Here is a 21,670-nt window from a genome sequence, read left to right as displayed (position 1 = left end):
GATATTGATCACTATATTTTAGTACATACCAAACTAATAAGTTTCCACAATTTTCGTCTTCTGGAATTAATGATTGCAATTGTTATCACGCAAAAATAACCGAAAAATACGAAAAATCATGAAAAATTAAATATTATAGGCTGCATGCCACTCGGAATGCGAAGATTTTTTTTTACATTACTTTGTACATATGTAAGTAATAAGTTTTAGCAATGTGGATCTTTGGAATTATTAATTTCTATTGTTATATCGCAAAAATGACCAAACAATGAGGAAATTTAAGAAAAATTTATTATTTCAGATAATAAATTTTTCCTAAATTTCCGCATATTTTGGTCATTTTTGCGATATAACAATAGAAATTAATAATTCCGAAGATCAAAATTGCTAAAACTTATTACTTACATATGTACGAAGTAATGTAAAAAAAAATCTTCGCATTCCGAGTGGCATGCAGCCTATAATATTTAATTTTTCATGATTTTTCGTATTTTTCGGTTATTTTTGCGTGATAACAATTGCAATCATTAATTCCAGAAGACGAAAATTGTGGAAACTTATTAGTTTGGTATGTACTAAAATATAGTGATCAATATCTAGGCATTATTAGTGGCGTGCAGCTTGTGATAAAAATTTTTTTTCTAATTTCCGTATGTTTCGGTCATTTTTGCGTTAAAATACTTGAAATAAATAATTCCGGAAAACAAAATATGCTATAACTTATTAATTATATATGTACCAAGAAATATCAATAAATGTAGATGCATTATTAGTGGCGTGCAGCCTGTGATAATAAATTTTTCCTAAATTTCCGCATTTTTTGGTTATTTTTGCAATATAGCACTTGAAATTATTAATTCCGGAAGACGAAAACTGTCGGTACTTATCACTATTATACGTACCTAATCATATAATTGTAAATCGAGGCATTTTCAGCGGCGTACAGCTTGTGATATCAGATTTCTTTGAAATGTAGGTATTTTTCGGTCCTCTTTTTAACGATACACTTAATAAATAACAAGTTTCGGAAAACAAAAAGTGCTTCAACTGTTGTACGTTTTTATTAAATATTATGTTTTTCCTGCTATCTCCGGTGCCGTGCAGCCTTTATAATTGGAATACTTAGAAATTTTGATTCATTTCTACAATAAAATATTTTATATACTAAGGTTTCGAGGGTGGAAATTATACATTTTCAGTTATTTTCTTTTACTAACACTAAAAATATAGTGTCGGTGTAGACGATTTTTTATTTTTCAAGTCATTTGTACATACATTCTATTCTAACTTCATTGGGTTATCGGGTTATATAGGTTAATTAGTTTTTCAAAACTCTTTTTTTGCTAGTTTTTATAGGTTATTGCGTAGACAGAGACTTACCTTGATTTATATACACTATATGATTCTTACTGTAATAGTTTGAAAGGCCAGAGCTTTTTTTTCGCCTATAATTTCGAATCAATCTTTCAGCTCTCATATTTGGAGAAGGGTACATTTTTATGTTCAAAAAATCTATGGGAGCCTTACTTATTACTTGTTTAAGCGTTTAAAGCATTTTAATGAAAAAAAAAAAAAAAAAAAAAAGAAAATATCATTATTGTTGCACGCAACATTGCAAATTTCAGAGTCATGTGGTGAGAGCAGTCTCGTCGAGGAGCGACCTGACATCGCTGAAGCTCACTACCTATCAGTCTGCTGCTTTGCCTGCATCATTCTAGGCCAGATGAGTAATGAAAAACTATTTATTGATCACGTGCAGGAACAGACATCTTATTGTGTTTGATCGTAGGAAAAGAACTTTATCCTGAAATTGATTTCATTTTGAAGGTTTAGAACATTGTCGAGTTAACAATGTTATGTTCAAAATCGTAATTTTTTGAGTTATTTTGTAATTTGCTTCGAACCTATTATAAATACACTAATAAGACTTGTAAGTTTTGAGAATTTGAAAAATTTGATTTAAATTTTATGTATAATTTGTGAAGGTATTAGTAAATTAGTGTAAACAATTGAGTAAATTTAATTTATTTTTAATTTAAAAAATTTAAGTCCTACGTAATTAAAAATTTTTTGGAATGTCTTTTATGATCTTAAATCTAACTCCTAATTTCTTTAAAAAAATATGTAGCTGCTAACAAGAAATTTTAATTGTTTACAAAAAAAAAGTATTCAATGTTTTCGTGAAAGTCGGGGTCAACAAAAATGATCATAGACATTCTTTTATTTTAAGACCGTCAAAACGGCGTCTCAAAAATTTGCTTTTTTCGATGGTACTTTTTTTTCAATATCTCGTAAATATGTGGCTGTAACGTTATGGGATTTTGACAAATAAGTTGGTAATAGTTCAAAAAGCCAATTGAGGTACTTAAAATGCGCAGAGAAAAAAATATCGGAGTTTCCGTAATTTTTCATTTAATTCTTAACTTTTCTGTTTCACTCTCGGCTCGTACAAGAATACAACAATAACTTTAATGGTTAAGGTACATAATTAGTAAATAACAAGGTCTGGAAGACGAAAAGTGCTTCAGCTGTTGTATTTTTTTTATTAAATATTGTGTTTTTCCTGATGTCTCCGGTGCCGTACAGCTTTTATGATTAGAATACTTAGAAGTTTTGGTTTATTAGGGATATTTCTACAATAAAATATTTTATATACTAAGGTTTGGAGGGTGGAAAATGTACATTTTCAGTTATTTTATTTTACTAACACTAAAAATATAGTGACGGTATAGATGATTTTTATTTTTCAAGTCATTTGTACATACATTTTATTCTAACTTCGTTGGGTTATTGGGTTACATAGGTTATTTTGTTTTTAGAAACTCTTGTTTTGCTAGTTTTTATGAGTTATTGCGTAAACAGAGACTTACCTCGATTTATATACATTATGTGATTCCTACTGTAATAGTTTAAAATGCCTAAGCGCATTTTTTACGCCTATACTTTCGAATCAATCTTTAAGATCTTATACCTTGAGAAGGGTACATTTTTATGATCAAAAAATCTATGGGAGCTTATTGGGTGGTTATCTTACACTTTAATCTACCTTAGCCAAATAATTTTCTTTAGTCATGCACCAGCCACCTTCGGAATGGACTACAGGTCAAGATTATCGGCGATGAGGGCTCGGTTCACCTGTCACTTGAATTACTTTGGTTAAGGGCGATTTATAAGCTGTGGGAACTGGCTTAAGCTATCTCTCGATCACCTAACTACATCTCAACTGTGGTGCGTAAACTCAGGGTGTATATGCAAAAAATATCGCGATGATCTCTGCAACCTCTCACCTCTTGAACTGGACTAGATGGTGCATATCGACGGCTACTCACTACTCAGGAATAATCGCTCACAGCTCCAGGATGAAGGGGATGTGCTCTATATGAAAGATGACCTAGTGGGCGAAGTCCTTGACCTTTTGCCTCCGACGGTGCGCTACATAAAATTACCGGAATATTTGGTCGTCGACTTTTCCTCTTGTAAAATCAGATTTCTTGTGGATGTTGTCTACTGACCGCCTCATGTACCATATTTCGATGCTTTTTTTAATAGCTAAGCTGAACATCCTGCAAACTATACCTACTTTTAGTTATTATAGAAGATTTTAAGATTGACGTATTCTCATCATACATCGAATCAACTTATCTTTATATCATCTTCATGTCATTACACCTATCTCTTATTTCATTGCCTGACACTATCATTCCATTCACCACGTGACGCCACCATTCACCATTGTGACATCCAAACTTTGACGTAAAGGGCAGTACTTGATAATTTGTTGTGCAAACAGATAATAAATATAATTAATTTTTGTTTGTCATAAATCAGTATTCAGGCCGAAAGCCTCAGTTTTTTTTACTTATAGTATGCTTTCCTTCAGCATATGTTGACTCAGCGTTGCGGTATGAAATGATGCATGTTTGATAATATAACCGTTTCCAATAGCGCACTTATATCAGATTCATTTTACATCTATATACATTAAATTCTGTCTAATAAAATACAATCGCTGCGTATTTAGTTTTTATTTCATTTTATGTCCTTGTTTTGGTCAACTTAACATCTGAATCAGCTTATTACATTCTGTGATAAATTTTTTAATCCAACTCAAAACTAATTTACATACACGAGACTTCAAAATTTTAAATATTGGAAATTAGAAAAAGTTGCATAGTAGAAATCTCATGATCAACCAAGATTTATGTTATGTGATTTAATAACTCGAATAAAATTCGAATAATTCAGAAATGCAAATTACTAGTTTTAAATTTGCACTTACAATGTTCTTATAAAATTTCGATTTCTCTTCACTTGAATAAATTTTATAATCATTGGTTAAGTGTTGCTCACGCTTACGCAGTCACAAGGTTCTTTACAATCGACCGCAACTGTATTTCTTATATTAGCGGAAATACTTATGACAATGTTGATATGTAAGCTGCTGTTTTTAATGTTATAACCTAATTTGTCGGTATTTTTTCTTCTTCTTCTTCTTGCTTTACTTTTTAGGTAAGTCTTCAACAGTTCAGGTTGCAACGCTTTTCACACGTAGATTAGTCACCGGGCCAAATCCTATATTTTCTTAAAACGGTCACTTTTACATGCAGATTAATTATTAAATTGAATCTTACATTCATTTTAAAGACACGACTTAACTTACTTTTGAATTTCAATACTTATTTTAGAGAAAGAAAAAAGGAGTTAATTAGTACGAGCAAAGAGTTTTTTGATTCATTTATTTAAGAAAAACACGTCAAATTGGGAATCCGAATACCTATCTAAGATTAACTTTATTCACTGTTTGACTGACTCCAGGACAATCATAGTACGTCAATTAAATAAACGTACATCAATAAACGGCTATAATTGCTGATCTCTCGGATTTTACAATTAGGTTCAAGTTTATAATAGGATGTGTACAATATCCAATGCGGATCTTACACAGGGATCAATGTTGTGATTACTAATCATTTACATTCTCATGTTAATTAGCGGGGATTATTGTTGTAAGATACGTGATACTTAAGATTATTAGAGAATGCACGCGTTGTTCAAGTTTTTGAATGACAGCTTTTTTTAAATGCTGTTCGTAATAGTTCAAACGATTGCAAAAGTAAGTACACAGCTTGAAGTTTTAAAATTACATAGGGGTGTGTGTGAGAAACAGTTTTGGCCAGTGGCAGGCATGCTTGGTACTGATACAACATTTTTTTAAAGGCCGATGGTTCGATTCGTAGTAAATGCAGATTTTTCTGAAAAGCTGTTCTCATCGGAAAAATCTTGTGTGTGTGTGAAGATGTGCGCACGCCCGCGCGCGTGTATTCATGCATAGATTAATAATTGAGTATATCTTCGGATACCTTTGACCGATTCCTGAACCTTACATTTTTTACTCTACCATTTTTTTATACATCACTACTGAGTTACAAAATTTTAATTTTATCAATTATTAATTTTTATTGTTTTTCAATTTTATTTATTTTAAAATAAATTTGACGAAGTTATTTTTCTAGTTCTTCTCATTTTTTTATATACTTTGTGCGTTACAAACTAAAGGATTCTTTTACTTAAAAAAAAAATATTCTAAAAATAATAATTAAGAAAAGTACTGACATGTGTGTAAGAGTGTATAAATGCATAAGTACATGACTGATTAGATAAAAGGGGTTTCCTTGATCAATTTGCATATATCTCTTTGCATTTTATTTTCTTATCAGGATATTTATTACTACTAGAGAATATATATTATAGAAAGAGAAAACAGAAAATGTGTTTATTTAATAGTATTAAGAATGTAGAATATGCAAAGTTGTAAGAAATGTAATGGAAGCCTTCCAAACCCGAAAGGGACGAAGTATGATATATATATATATATATATATATATATATATATATATATATATATATATATATATATAATGGGAAATTCTGAATAAATGGACTAATTGAGTTTCTGTAAAAGGAGTTAAGTGTTTTATTATTATGAAACAAAATAATTATAATAAGTATTACAAATAACGCACCTGTAAAAGGAGAAACGACATTTAAGTCGATTACTGTCGAATTTCCCTTTATAGTGAGTGTATCGGACGAAGGCTCGATATCGACTGACCACACGTCTCAACCATAGCCCTTTACAAGTATCTATCACGGTTTACGCGAATATCAACACAACGTTTCTAAAGAGAGTATAGTCTCTTTACATATATATATATATATATATATATATATATATATATATATATATACATATATATATTTGTCATATCATGATTTTCTTGCTTTTTAAGAATCAATATTCGTCAATGGACTTTTTTTGAATGTTGCTTCCTTATAAAACAATGGTGCACAAGAAAACTCGACAAACTTTCTATGTACACTAACACGAGCAAAATAAATCATACCACCAGATTATTATAAAGTCGGGCAGAATCAAATTCTATACGGGTTCATTTTTAACATAAGAATTTTTTGTGCAGAGTTAGCCCATATAAGAGGTGAAGTGAGGTAGAATTTTATTGTATCTAACGTTATTGTACTTCTAGGTTATGATTTAATTGTGCTTGCATTAGTACATAAAAAATGTAAATAATTGTTTCGTAAACCTTGTGTAGAACTATTTTGCATCTATTATTTTTGTGCGGAGTTTGTTGGTGTATATTATTTTATGTGTCTAGAGTTTTTTCGTGTAAAGTCTCTTTGGTTTCGAGGAAGTTCTGTAATAATAGATAAATTACTATTGATTGAAATAACGTAGTGTAAACGTGTTTTTTGAAGTTTGTAATTAAAATGAAGTACTGTGCCAAAAGTGTTTCTCAAATATGTGTGTATGCAAGTGCGAATGAATAGGTGCAATCAATAATACGTCAAGGTTTTCTTGATAGATTCAGTTATACCTTTAATTTTTTTCTAATATCCGTTCAGTGCAAGAATAAAGTTGAAAGGGATAAAATACTCTATGCCAGTGCTCATAGTGGTGAATGTGCAGAATCTAACTGAACCAAAGTCAATATTATTTCTATTTTTCTTGAAAAACAGTAGTTGTAGAGAAAAAATGTGGTCATAATTATTATAAAAGTCAAAAATTACTTCTGTAAATTGGTCATATCATGAGATTTGGTCAGCAATGACCAATTAATAGACATTAGTAAAAGCCAAGCAGTGATCTGGTCTGCTTTACGCAGATAGTACTTGTATTTTTTATTATTATTATTTCATTTATTGTTTCATTATTCATTTATTCTTAAACCTTTGTTCAACTTTCTTGGACTACGAGTCGGGTTTGGCTAGTACATCTTTTTCTTTTTACTTGCTAAAATTTTATATTAGTTCATTTCAATTACAAAAAATATGAGTCTTCTTTAACATTAAAAAAAAAATAAAAAACGGAGAGAAACTATTTTTATACCTTAAAGAAAAACTAAAATATTAAAGAATATTTAAGAAAAATATGAGATCAGATATGATTGTAAAAAAAAAAAAACATAAAAAATTTCAATACAAAAACGACTACTACTCAACATTTTATTTTACTTTTTTTGTTATCATTTCACTTAGAGCCCTCTATCAAGTTTTTTAATCACTGGAATCTATTATTGATTTGACTTATCACTTATTATCCGTTTCACAGCCCTTGAATCATGTGATTCTTGCTTTACTATTTAACACAATTCCACACAAGGCCCTTAGTATCCACCTACGTTGATTTTGTCACTTTACTTTATGCTTTACACTTATATCTGCCATGCTTATCCATTTTTAATTTCTTGCTGTCAACACAAAGGCACTAGAACTTTTCACTTTCACTTTTTCTCTTCTCGGCAGCTTCTCTCTTCCTCATGAGTCCGTCCTCTCCCCTCTCCGTTCCCTCCTTTACTCTTTTACAACTGTTAACTGGAAGGAGCTCTCCTTATATGTCTCTCTTATTTCAATCTTCATATCTTCTATTGCTCTCTGCAATTCTCCCACCTTATTCTTCATCTCCGTCTTCTTTTTTTCGTTTTTTTTCCATCGTCGTTTTTCTGCACCAGTTCTTTTTTTCTTTTTCCAAAGATTCTCTCAGCTCTGACCTCTCTTTATTTTTAATCCTTTCTTTTGCTTTCCTTTCTTTTAGATTTTTCTGAACTTCCGCCATCTTCTTTACCAGTTCTGCACATCTGACTAAAATTTTACTCAGTGCGCCCTGCATGTAGAAAATTTTTTTTTGGTCGATCGACATCTTCTCCTAGACTTTTTTCAGCCATCTGTCGTTTAACCTTTTACTCTCCATTCCTCACTAGCTTTTCTTTTCTTCTCCGTATTTACACTTTTACAATTCGTTTGCGTTTATCTGTCTTCTAGCTTTTCACACCTATACGTGTCTCTCTTTTCTGTTCGTTATGTCTCCCGCGAAGCTGTGCTAACTTCCCCAAACCGTCCTTCATCCTTTTAATACCACTGTTCGATATCTATACTACTGAAGATAACTCGTTCGACCCTCGAGTTACTTTCGACTCTCTTGCCCAGTCACAGCTCGCATGTCTGCTATTGTTCTGCTCCGTGCGCCTTCTATGCTTCCCACTCACTTGCCTTCCTTCTTGGACCAAACAATTTTCGCGTTCTTCCGGTTGCATATTACTAACTCAGCTGCTCTTGTTCTTTTTTTTTTCTTTATATACTTATAAGGATCTTAATCCTTTGCATTTCTCATCTAGCTTGTCCAGTATCTGGCAGCTTTTTCCTGTATATGTGCACTCTGTTAGTACATGTTGCAGTGTTTCTTGTTCAGCATAACACAGCCTACGTACTCTGTCCTCCTCCTCCTTCCAGTAATCTTTACTTTTCGTCACAATTCCGTACCTAGCTAAACTTGCTAGGTTGATCTAAACCTTACTAGCGTTGATATTTTTGCTTCCAATATTATGTTCTTCAGATAACTTGGTTCTTTCTCTTTCCATATTTCCTTGTACATTGGGTTATACCTGGATTCTACTATCTTGTCCTTTCTCTCCTCAACCTCTTTTATCTATCTTCTCTCCAGCAATTTTGTTCACATATGTTTGATACTCCTTTGATACACAACTAGATCCCTATCTCCTTTAGCACCTATTGCCTCATTTCCTTTGATCTTCCAGTTCTCCTCTTGTCCTACCACTATCGTTTTGTTTCTTTCTTCCAATTATTCTTTTACCAATACCTTTTCAGACGCCATTGCCTTGCACTTATAGTTTACCACTCTCTCTCTCATGCTCTCCTTGATATTTCTACCATCTATGTCTCTTTCAGTAGTATGTAGTTTGGCGTATTCTTGTCTAATTTCAGAATCTACTTCACATACCTTCTCTTGGTGCTGTTCATGCCCTCTTCAAATTTTCATCTCCATACTTCAGCTCCATATAGTGCAATACTCTCCATCAGTAATTCAAACGTTAGCATTATTCTCTGGTAGATATTTCTGAATAGTCCCTCTCCTGTGCTCCAAGAAGCTCTTCATTGTAATTACAGCCTTTCTTTTTCTCTCTATTACGTGCCTCTGCTCTACCATTTTTCTGCAAGGTGAATCCCAAATATTTGATTTCCTTAACTTACTATATTTCTTCGCCCTCCCAGTACTATTTCCTTCTGCGTTCTCCTTCCCTGCTTCTTTCAAATACCAGAATCTTTGTCGTCTCTACACTTAGTTTCATTTTCTTCTTCTCTAAAAATTTATTCAATCTTTCGAGCATCTCTTTCAGGTCCTCCTCGTGTTCCGCATTAAAATTATGTCATCTGCATACATTATCGACCATTTCTTGCTCTTTCCCACTTTTGCTCCTCCCGTTACTCTATCAAAGGCCTCCTTTAAATCTGCGAAGCAGAAGAAGAGCTTACCTTCTTTTTTTCCATTTTTCTATCCACTATGTGCTTCAACAAGAAGACTGCGACCATAGCCCCTCTTCCACTCCTGAAGCTCAACTGATTCTCTCCCAGCTTACTTTCCACTTTCTCAATCAGCCTTTCGTTTAGTATGCTTGCGTATATTTTATATGCTGTGTCCATTAACGTCACACCTCTGTAATTTTGTACTTCTTCTTTCACCCCTTTTGTGTATATTGGTATATTTACTACTTTCCTCCATTGATTCAGGATACCTTTACCTCTCTATATTCGCTTTTACAGTTTCCACAGGGCTAATCCTACCTCCATTGGCATATATGTCTATACTCCGTTTTTAATTCCGTCTTCTCCTGGTGTTTTTCTTAGCTCTAAGTTTATGATCTGCTTGATTAGTTCTTCTCTAGATATCTTGTATTTTTTTTCTAGGTGGTACTCTTCCTGTATGTGAAAGCCTATCTTGTTATTTTCATAGCTCGCTTCCAGTTTCTCCATGAAGTGTTTTTCCCAGCTCTGCATATCGATATTTTTATCCACTTGTTCTCTTTTCTTCCTGAACTTATTTATATACTTCCAAGCTCTAGCTTCTGTCTTTAGATTCTTGATCCTCTGTGACTCCTGTTTATCAAATTTTTTCTTCTTTCCTAGCACCATCTTTTTTACTCATTTCTTATTTTAACATACTCTAGCCTTGAAATCTTCTTGAGCTTCTAGCTTCTGATCCCTTTTTTAGCTTCTTTTTTCCTAGATTCCCATATTTGATCCCTCCATGGTCTTTTCCCCAGACCCCATTTTTTAATATTACTCCTCCTTTACGGTACTGCCATTTCCACTTTGCTTCTTATGGCGATCCATCTTTTCTCGTTCGACACCGCCTCTGGTAACCAACCTTCACATTCTGTTATAAACTTCTCCTTTAGCTCTTCTGCCCATATCCTCTTCCTTACCCACTGTTGTTTTTCATTTTCTGTATGATTATCTCTTTCTTGTTGTATCATTCTTGCTCCCTTTAGCTCCAGAACTAGCAGCATGTGGTCTGAATCTATATTCTCACCTATTTCCATCCTCTCAATGCCATTTACGGCCTCTTGATTCGCAATGATATAGCCAATGACTGACTCTCTTTTTGCGTCTACGTGTGTGAAGCTCCCTCTCTCAACTTTACTGCCAGTTACTATAAACCATCCTCTCTCTTTTAACCTTTTTTTCATTATTCTTCTTTCTGTGTTTATTGTTTTATCATCTGATTTCTTCGAGCCGTTGATTTTCTCCTTTATTATATCGTTGTACTCCTCCTCTCCTTCCCAGATGCCACTTTTCTCTGCCATCCTCGCATTCCAATCTCTCCCAATTAGCAGGTAGCTTTCTTTTTCTATGTCTAATTTATCTTCCATTATCCTCAGCGTTTCCTTTATGTTCTAGTTATAGACTGCCTTGAATCTCCAGTTCACTACCTGTATTCTTATCTCCTCGTACACTAAACCTTTGCCCCACTCTTCAATTTTTTCCTTCCTCAACTTCCTTGATTTTCTAACCCCCGAGATTATGCCTCCCATCGCTCTTCCTCTATCCTTGTCCCTAGTGGCAGCACAGCACTTCCATTTAAACTCTATTGACAAGCTACTTTTGATTTTCTCCCAAGTTCTTTCCTCTATCCACGTTTCCATTAGACCCACAAAGTCAAAATTTCATATGTACTCCCAAAAGTCAACATCCTTGTTCATCCCGCTATATTCCAGAAACACACATGCACTCTTTTCCCCCGTTCCTCCTCCCTTTTGTCTGCTCCTTGTAGATATTCTGTTTGTTTCTGCGTTCCTTTTTCACCGAACTCACCTTTTCGTTCGTCCCAGTGGTGCCATCTGTTGTCCACTAGCACTTTTCGGTATCCAACTCTCGTCACCTTTCTCCTCTCTTTTCACTTTCTGGCCCATTGCCTGGCTTTCATCTGGATGTTCCTTTCTTTTTGAGTTAGGTCATTTTCTATGTACATCCCTCTTGCCAGATTTTTCTTCTTTTGCATCACTTGCCTTTTAGTTTTCCAATCCGGTAGCTTCACCAGGATTATTCTCTTGTCTACCTCCTTGTTTCTGTCTCTCATGATTGTAGCCTTTAGACCCTGCATTTACATTCCAAGCTGATGTTTTAGCTGCTTTTCAATCTCCCTTGACGTCTTCCCTTCCTTGATTTTCAATCCTGTAATAATTATATTTAGTTTTCTGCCTTCTTTATCTTTCCTCTCCTTCTCTTCTTCTAGTCTTTGCAGTCTCTCATTTGTTTGTTCCTTGTCCATTAGCCACTCCTCCCTGTCTTCCTTTTTTTGCTTTTCTGTCTTCTCCAGTCTTCCCTTGCATTTGTTTCTCAGTTCCTTGGTGTCATCCTTTGTTTATTGCATATCCTCTATCACGCTTTATACCGTCTTGTTGACAATTCCTAGTTCCTCCTTTATTTCTGACAGGGTCTTGGTTAGTTTATCTTTTGCCACTTTGTCCATTTCTTCAGCCTCTTTTGCACCGCTAACCTTGAGCTTGAAGTTGTCGAGTTCGTATAACTTTAACTGCTAGGTGGTTTTCTGAGATTTTAAGATCAATCTTGTCGTCCTTTTTCTTCCTCAGCTGTTTTAGCATATCCTAGATGCCTCTGTTTTTCGCGAACCTTCCGTTTGAGGTCAAGATTACCAACTCTTCCCTTGCTTGTCCACTTTTCACTTTCTTTTGCTTCCCACCTGAAATTTCTCTTCCTTCTTGTACTTCTTTCTATTTACGGGCTTTTTTTGCCTTATTATTTCTTTATTTCTCCCTTTTTATTTACGTACTACCCTATCTTTGTGAGCCACGAAGCGATCTCTACCGTGATTCGCGCCAAACTCGATAGTACTTATTTGGCAGACGAAAGTGCGTAGTCATCGGTCAGTTAGAGTTCTGTAATATGCATGTTCTGACTTCTAACTAGGAAACTAAAAGTATGATTTTATAAGTTATTGTTTTTAAACTTACTGATTTAAAAAGTGAAATAATGTTGAGAATCACTAAGCTTTCTTGTTATCAGAATATTATCATCAACACTATAATAAGTATTAATCAACACCAATATAATCAGTACGCTTGAATTTTTGTTCACTATCATACAAAACGATATGTTTCTCTACTTTCGGAGAGTCAACTTTGATCATGTGCGTGCAGTAATTTTTGGAGCGAATTCTTTAATGTAACTGTAACCTCTAGCTTACTTATGGTTTCGATCACGACAGTGTTGTTTATAAAAGCAACTTTCTGTATAAGTAAAAATTCAAAAAAGTGATGAAGTTACGATGGTAATAACTTGAAAAAAGCTGTAGCTATAAAGTGTGACGAAAAACCTTTAAAATACAAAGCTATTGATGTTCCACAACCGGCAGTACATAACAGAATGAAAAATCCGCACGCTTAACCGCAGCTTGGGATTTTATCTGTATTAACACTTAAGGAAGAAAAACGTCTCATGAATTAGATATTTCAAATGATGTCACTGGAATGCCCCTTCAAAAAAGAACAGTTACACAGTGTTCCTATCTGCTTACTACGCCAGAAAATCTTACTGCACTAGTCAATTCAATGCTGCTGACATAATCGGTCCTACACTAATTATTTTTAAGTATCAGAAAGTACCTATTCATATACTACCAGTTTTATTTTGTATTGATGGCCATACTCCACACACAACTCATACATTTAGTACTTTCTGTAACAATGATAGAATAATTCTTATTGAACTTTTACAAAACACAACTCACGTCACACAACCAATGGATGTTGGCTTTTACCTCCACTTGGAAGTTATTGAAAAAATCAGTAAATAATTATAGAATTAAAAACAATACACATAGTCTACCCAAGAATAATGTAGCTATGCTACTAAGCCAAGTATTTTTAAAAATGAATTTATAAATTATCATAAGTATCACCTTCAAAGTTTGTGACTTACAACTATTTTGCCTAGCAGACTCATGCATGTAAAGGTTAGATTAATGATCAAAAATCAAGCAATTCAGCTTAATCAATGCACATAGATTCAGTAGAAAAAAAAATCAGTCTAGATACATTTGAGTCATTTAGAAATCACGCACAGAGTAGAAGTGAGTGATTAGGCCCTACAAAAGACAAAAACGAGGGATTAATATTCGTTGTGATTAAATCTTATTTAAACGCTACAGCTAGGACATTTACTTAAACTAAGGTGAGTTATTTGTAATAAATAAAACCTAATACTCCAACTTATAGCTCACTTAAAGTAAACAAACATTTATTTATCTAGCAGGCTAAAACAAATCTGCAGTCTATTAAATACAATTCAATTAGCAACTCTCAAATACTACCACTAAACTTACTTGAAACAGTAAGTTTTTAAGTCAATGATAATGGGAACGCTTGCAACATGATTGAAGAAACCAGTAATGCAGTTACTAATCAAAATATGCCATCCCTTATCAATTAAATAAGTGCTACTGTTCCTTATCCAAATGAGCTTTTACTTATCAATGAAACAAGTTCTGCTGTACTTCATCCAAATAAGCAACCAGTCGTCAATGGAACAAGTTTCTGATAAAAACGACCGCAATAATGGAATTTCTTATCCAAATAAGCAACGAGTCGTTAATGGAACAACTGCTACAGTTCCTTATCCAAATAAGCTCTTACTTATCGATAAAAATAGTGCCACAATACCTGATTTATATAAGCAATCATCTATCGATAAAATAAGTTACATTGTAGTTTATTAGAATAACAAATTATTTGTTGGTGCAGCAAATTATACATTAGTTGTATCAAATGAAAATTAATCTTAAATTTCTAGTTTTAGTAATTATAGGAAAATTATTTGTTTTGGCCATTGAAGCAGGCTAACCCAATGAAAAAAAGAATCGTCCAACTAAAGTGTCCATCAATAATATCTTTGAAAGAAGGATTAGAGTGGTTTTAGGAACTAGAAAATATGAAAAAAAAAAATTTAGAAAAAGAAATAAAAGATAGTTACGGAAAAAAACCAGGATAAAAAATTAAAAAGTGAAAGAAATTCAAAGAGAAAAAGCATTTAAAAAAAAAAAAAATATATATATATATATATATATATAGAGAGAGAGAGAGAGAGAGAGAGAGAGAGACAGAAATCACAAAAATTACGTCTTATAAAGAAATGAAAAAATCTAAAAAGTCCTGATGGATTAACCATTAGTATGAAATTTTTTGTTATAAATAACAATGTTTATCACTAAGTCTATTTTATGTAAAGTTTATCAGCAAAAAGTAATTTGTGCCAAGTTGTGTATGTAATGAGATGTATCCAGCCTGCTTTAATAAGAGAATCTTAAGTACAGAAACACTATTTAGAAACCAGTCCTTAATGAGGGGGGGGGGATAGGTTCTGAGTTCTTTGGAAGGGTCCATCGTATGAACAAAATTTTTTGTTTTTATTTTGTTACTGTGACAAAAAGAAACTAATGCTCAGCGGGTACTTTGGTACTAAAGTATAAGGTTATACTTATACGGCAGACATTATATAAATGGAAAAATATCTCTTGTGAAACGTTATTTTAAATAATCCACTGCGGGAATGGGCTGTGAAAAACTGTGCGCTTTCATTCAATCATCCAATTATTACAAAACAATTTCCTACAGCGTACGCTAATTACATCTCCAACATCACACTCGCATCTGTCACATACGTTCACACTCATTCTTAGTAGCGTATATAAAACTTACAATCTATATCTAAAAGGCTAAGAACAAAGATCCTGTATCACCGTTTCAACTTCAATTGAGCAGTATACCATGCCGATGAAAGTATCTTAACTCAAAAAATCAACTTATATACAAATAAAAAAAATTTGAAGAACAAGACACAATAAAAACGTAATTATTTATTCATAGAATCGCGTGTAAATAAACCAAAAATGAAAAAAAAGAACTTTGAGAAAATTGAGTAAGAAATTATTAATTTAAAAATTAAAAATGAGACCTTTAATTAAATTAACATATAAAAATATATACACTTATATGTATAAAATAACTGTTGCTAATAAAAAACTTTATCAGGTTTACAAAAATTATTCAAGTAAAAAATAATTTATAATTAAATGAATGGAATTAACAAATAGTAAATAAATATTTAAATTTAAAAAAAGTTACAAACCACAGTATAAAAAGAAGAGATTTTTAATTACCGTGACAGCTCGTAGAATACTCGGCTAGCATGCAGGAGGTCAACGGTTCGATTCTCATAGAAATTAAAATTTACTCTTTTTACATACGGCTGTCGTGGAGTGCCATAGTGTACTAAGACGTAATACGGTGTGGCAGGAGGAAGTAAAATAAAACATTTATTTCTATTACATATTTTCTCAAGGTCACAATCCTGAAATCGTTGGTTTATTCTGTAGCGCAGAACGCGACTATAGAAGTCTAACTTCAGAAAAAAAGTTTTTTTGTATTGAAAACAAGTATTTTGTAAAAAGAAGTTAAAATTATCTATGTTTTACTTATTGAGGATATGGTATAAAATTGAATGAAACCTATTAAGTTTCAAAGGGGCTATAATTGGAACATATACCCTTAATTTCAATTACATTGACCCTAGAAAATAGTCTTTTTTTTTCAAAAATTAACATTAATTTTATGGTATCTTTTCGGGATATTTTGTGATAGAAAATAAAAAAATATAACATTTTCTACAAGAAAAACGTACTGCGATACTTATGAAAGGAAAAGGTACATTAATATACGTTGGTGTAAGTAAGCATAAGTATATATGCTTAAAAATAGAATTCTGATGGTAACAATTGTTGCGCCCTATTTTCCATAATAGATGCTTTATAGACGAGCGGATCGCTCTTAATTTTTTCCAAGTACTTACCATCCTTATTTTAGTCAATAAAAATACTTGATCTGCATATTTTTCAGGATTTTGAATACGAATACCACATCAATTTTTATCTAAAGTTGGGGCTTCATAGTGAAAACTCATTTATAAAATGAAAGTATGAGAAAGTTTTTTATTTATTGTCTTGATTTTTACAGTTTAACTTGATAGAACTACTCAGCAAAGAATGAATATTTTTCATTGAAAATTTAATGGCATTCTTTTGAACCATTTCTTAGAACAACTAAATAGGTCCAGAAAAAGTTTTTAAGAAAAAATATTTATTAATCGCTGAGCTCTATCAAGTTCAACTGTAAAAACTGAGAAATACTTTTTTTCTCGCATTTTTACTAGAAAATCAAGTAGACCATGGATCCCCAAATTTTGACAAAAATAAGTATTAAATTTGTGTTTAGCGCCCTCGAAAATATAATGGCCAAGTATTTTTAGTGACTAGAACGAGGTTGGTCGGTTTTAATTTTCTAAGCCACTTTTTGGGGGGTCATCTGCTCCTCTATTCATGAAGAAGCCGATAATATTGTACTTTATGGCATTGAACCCGTTAATACTAATAATCACACACTTATTTGTACGTGTACTATAACTAATCAATTTTTTAATATAATAACAGTTGCGGAATAAATATCATAGTATTCGGGTATTTGTTGCGTTAGAAAAACCGTTGAAGTTTAGTTTGTATTAAAAATAGCAAGAATTAAGAATGTCAAGAAGGATTTATTTTTACATTTATAATATTTTTTATTGTAATATGTAGTGTAAACTAACAAGAGTCTTACCTATGGTAGCGGATCGAGCTATGACGCCAGTCAAACAGGCAACCTGGTATAAAAATAATTTACTAGAACTAGGTGATACATTTCTTAAAATCACATCAACTATCTCTCGATGTTTTTGCAGAAAACCACAGATTTGAACAGAACATGATTGATTATCTGTGCCAAGAGTAGTGAGCAGGGCGTCGCATAGGTACAGCATGGGCAAAAATATTTGTTGGTATCGGCAAGCGAGACTCGGCAGAAAATCAGCTTGCTCATTTTCACCAAAGCCAGTGGCTTCATGTACGTCAGGGTGTTGCTCGATTACGTTCATACTTGCTAGACATGAGAGAATTTTATTTTCAAGGAGGCACTCAGCTCCAAGTCTTGTTGCAGCTAGCTGGCAAAACATGGCCATCTTCGCTTCGTAGAAGTAGAGCGGTCTTACACTTGCTGGCTCAGATTGAAGCATGCAGCAAAGTTGCTTATCTGACTGAAGCAAGCCGTCGATCATGTGCCGAAGGTAACCACGGCTAGACAAGTAAATAAGCCACGAGTTGTCACACCAGCTGTCCAATTGAAGAATCTTGTTGAGGCATGAGAGAGCAAGCATTTTGCAAACGTCGTGACCCCCAGAGCAACTGTGGCATAAAACATCTATAAACTTATCGCCAAAGCTATTAATTACTTGGATAGTCACGTGTCTGTTAGGATGCCCATGTGCCGCAGACAAAAGAATTTTGTTATCACTAATAGTACATTTGTTAGTAATATCATTTATAGGGCTGCTATCATCTGGCACGATATAACGATTGGTCCAGTTCCCATTATCCAATTGGCTCACAAAGCTCCTTGATTCAGGAGCCATTGCCTCAATGGAACTACTACCTCCAACAATACAAAGGAAGTAAAGTAAGGCTCCGAGCAAGTGAGTACGAACCTTTTGCGAGGATGCTTCCGAGTTAAGTATCCATTGGATGATTTGACTTAAAATAATCTTCATCATAGTCGTGTTAGCTGGAGCTGAGGGTTTTAACTGATCGAATTCAACACTATCAGACGATTGAAGTTCAAAACTAAGCCGCAAGTTCACCAGAAGTATCAGTAGTGTACCTGAGACCAGATTTTTTATTTCTCCAAGTGCCTCACATGACGTCATTTTATGAAGAAGGTCATGTGTCAGATTAAGCAAAACATTTTGACGTTGAACTGCAGTTAGCTGTTGCTGAGTAGCAATAGAAAATAGAATCTCGGTTGCCTGACACCAGCCCTCAACAAACTTTACGGTAGCATACAACAAGGATCTTATCTGATTTTTTCTTAAGGCGTATTTAAGAACGGATTGCAACTCTTGCTGCATAAGTTTTCTCTGAGATGTACTAGAACTACCTTGGGTTTCGGAAAGCTCGTTTATTATTAATAAATGTAATTTTTTAACGTCGATTAATTGGGGCCCACTTGGCAGTGCTGGTGGAGTATAACATCTGGTTAACACCATTTCTACCTGTGCTGGATCAAAATATTCCCAAGACGTTGGGGACTCTAATTGTAGCTTAAAATCTATGTAATGCAACAGATCCATAAGCAGCTTCTGTGGTGACATGAGCTTATCTCTATCTTGGCGTGGGTGACCTGATTAAAATAATATTTAAAAACATATTTAACAGAACAACAACAAAAAAAAAGAGTGAAACAAAGTATTTATTTACCAACAAGTCTTTGAATAAGAGCATTTTGAAGACTGCTGCTGCCAACACGCAACTCTATCGCAACTATTTTTAGTAGCCAAGAAGTACATATAAGATCACTTGTTTGATTTGAACCCTGAAATGGTAGTTTGGACAAATGGCGTTGAACAAAGTCTTGGTTTGTGATTGTACGAAGAAAGCGCAACACAGGCATTGACGTCTTGCTATTTGAAAGAAGGCTATGTAAAAAACAGTAGCAGGCTTCAGTTGTCCTATCTCTAATTCCATCTTGAAGCGAGAGCTCTAAGAGTCCAAGGATCGAATGCAGACAAGTTCGGGGATAACCAAGTATACCTGGTTGTTGAATGACTGTTTTTTTAATGCCTCTTGCTATATCAAAGCCTAAAAGGTAGTGGGCAAGATTCGGGCTAGGCCGACTAATACTCTGCATCAATAGTTGCAAGATTCTGTCTTTGCAGTGCTGCTGCTGTTGTTGTAGGTGATCCTCTATTGCAGCTGTACAGTTGTTGATTATACTATTTTCAGGTGTATCTAAGCATTCAACGAAACCATGCCTAATATTAGTTGCAAGACCAGGTGTTGCAGTAAAGGTGGACAAAAGCTCAGCATCAGCACCCGGCTCGCTTGCCACGGCTTGGATCACCCCGACAGCAATGCGTGCATGCCAGCATAGCGAGTTGGCATACAGAATATACTTAGCTATGTTGACCATGTGGTCAGGCTTGCCAGAACGTGGATTAATACCAAGTAAAAGGCGTGATAAGCCAGCTACAAGAGGCCTGTTATTACTCCTACAGATACTGCTATTCACAGTAGCCACAGAAGGGGTAACTGTAAACATGTCCGTTGCTGCGATTGTCCCTGCTGCAGATGATGTAGAAGAAGAAGCAGTGGTCGTCACTGCCGTTGTAGGTACTTTCTGGGACACTGAACTTGAAAGTAGTGATAACTGTGCCATATATTGGTGCTGGACTCGTAGTCCAAGTTCTAATAGTTCTAAACAGCTTAGAGTTACAGCTTCAAGATCTTGCTTACCAAAAAAAGTGTCATAGGTGTCTAAAAGTGCACAGCCTTTATCAAGAATATGTAATAGTGTATGCAACAGCTCCGAGCATGAATGCAGTTGAGTCATTATGTGGTAGCCTGGTGGTGCGTTAATTACGCCCATCTCACCCGTTTGATGCTCAAGCTTACAACCAAGTAAATTCTCAGGAGCTGGTTCATACTGGTTCGCTAGTTTGAGCAAAATATGGAGACAGGCATTTGCAACTTGCCACTTTTCAGCTGGATTTCGATAGGAGCGCGTATCAAAGCGCAGAAGAACACTATTAATCACAAAATGAAGATATGGGTCGAAGCCAGGACTGCGCTGTCCAAGACCGAGCAGACGAGGCAGCGGGAAATCCGTGAGAACGTTAAGAAGTTGAAGCATGGCTCTTGTCAATGGATACTCTTCATTCCTAGATTCAATTTCCTCAAGTTCAGTCTGCACTCCTCGTAAACTGTAATTGCTTGTTGTCGGTACCGTTGTTATTAGTTGGGCTGCTTCAATATTCTCCCATATATTTCGAGAACTTTCTGGCGACCTAGCCAGAGCTGCTAATGTATGTACTAACACACCTTTGAATGAGTTTGGCATGGCACAGCCTACCAGACCAACTATTGACTGCAGAACTTTCCAACCAGGATGTTCGCAAAAAGCGATCCTTGATAACTCGTCATTGTTAGCAATTACCTGTACTACCTGTAATACCGCTTCTAATCCTTGAACTTCGCTAGGTGTTATACCTTTTGAATGAGTCCGCTGTCGGTACACGGTATCTTGCATTGGCGGTAGCTCTTGCCGTAAGCTGTAGTGATAACGACTTAACGAATTGAAAAAGTGATCCCATGATATTGTGCTCAAGCCAGATGATCCTATCCAACAAATAAGAAGCAAAATATAAACATAAAATTTCTAATTTTAAAGTTTTTGAGTTTTTAAGTACGGCTTTAATTTTTTTTTAAATAATTATCTTATATGTTTTTAGACCAAGTTTTTAAATTAATATTATTTTGTACAGAATACCTTGACTTAACAAGAATTCAAAATATCTGATTTTTCAAGAATTTTACTAAATGTTAATATATGTATTATATTAACAAAAAAATAAATTTTTATTAATATATTAATATATTTTCACTTACTTTAAGAATATTAAGTGATCTTATAAAGCGCTAAAAGAAAATTAAGTAAAAAATTATAATACACACGTAAAATATACTTTAAATATCAATAAATTAAAATAACTTTGAGTAAATGTTGGGGGAAAAAAGTTGATATGGCACGCTTTTTCCAAATTTAATCATAAAACAAATGCTCACTTATTCTACAAGTTTTCGTTCGTGTATTTCTATAGATAAATAAGTACATACCCAGTAAATATATATATAAAAAAA

At 33.9% G+C, this 21,670-nt stretch overlaps 1 protein-coding gene across 4 annotated transcripts in view; it reads right to left on the bottom strand.

Moving 5' to 3' along the window:
* Positions 1 to 21,670, bottom strand: part of Nup205 (nuclear pore complex protein Nup205) — a 287,241-nt gene that overhangs the window by 100,054 nt on the left and 165,517 nt on the right. For 3 of the 4 annotated variants that reach the window (XM_089594072.1, XM_089594071.1, XM_014348770.2), the window contains exons 6-7: positions 19,232 to 21,148; positions 17,544 to 19,154 (exon numbers count right to left, since the gene is read on the bottom strand). In XM_089594072.1, coding sequence (XP_089450198.1) covers positions 17,544 to 19,154; positions 19,232 to 21,148 — 3,528 coding nt within the window. The remainder of the gene's footprint in view (positions 1 to 17,543; positions 19,155 to 19,231; positions 21,149 to 21,670) is intronic. The other variant, XM_089594073.1, reaches the window with a different exon arrangement.

The sequence above is a fragment of the Copidosoma floridanum genome, unplaced genomic scaffold, assembly GCF_036245765.1.
Source record: "Copidosoma floridanum isolate Cflo_tuat_1 unplaced genomic scaffold, Cflo_Japanese_pri ptg000020l, whole genome shotgun sequence".
NCBI lineage: Eukaryota > Metazoa > Arthropoda > Insecta > Hymenoptera > Encyrtidae > Copidosoma > Copidosoma floridanum.
The sequence above is the reverse complement of the archived record's forward strand: the minus strand, read 5'-3'. Positions and strand labels throughout refer to the sequence as shown.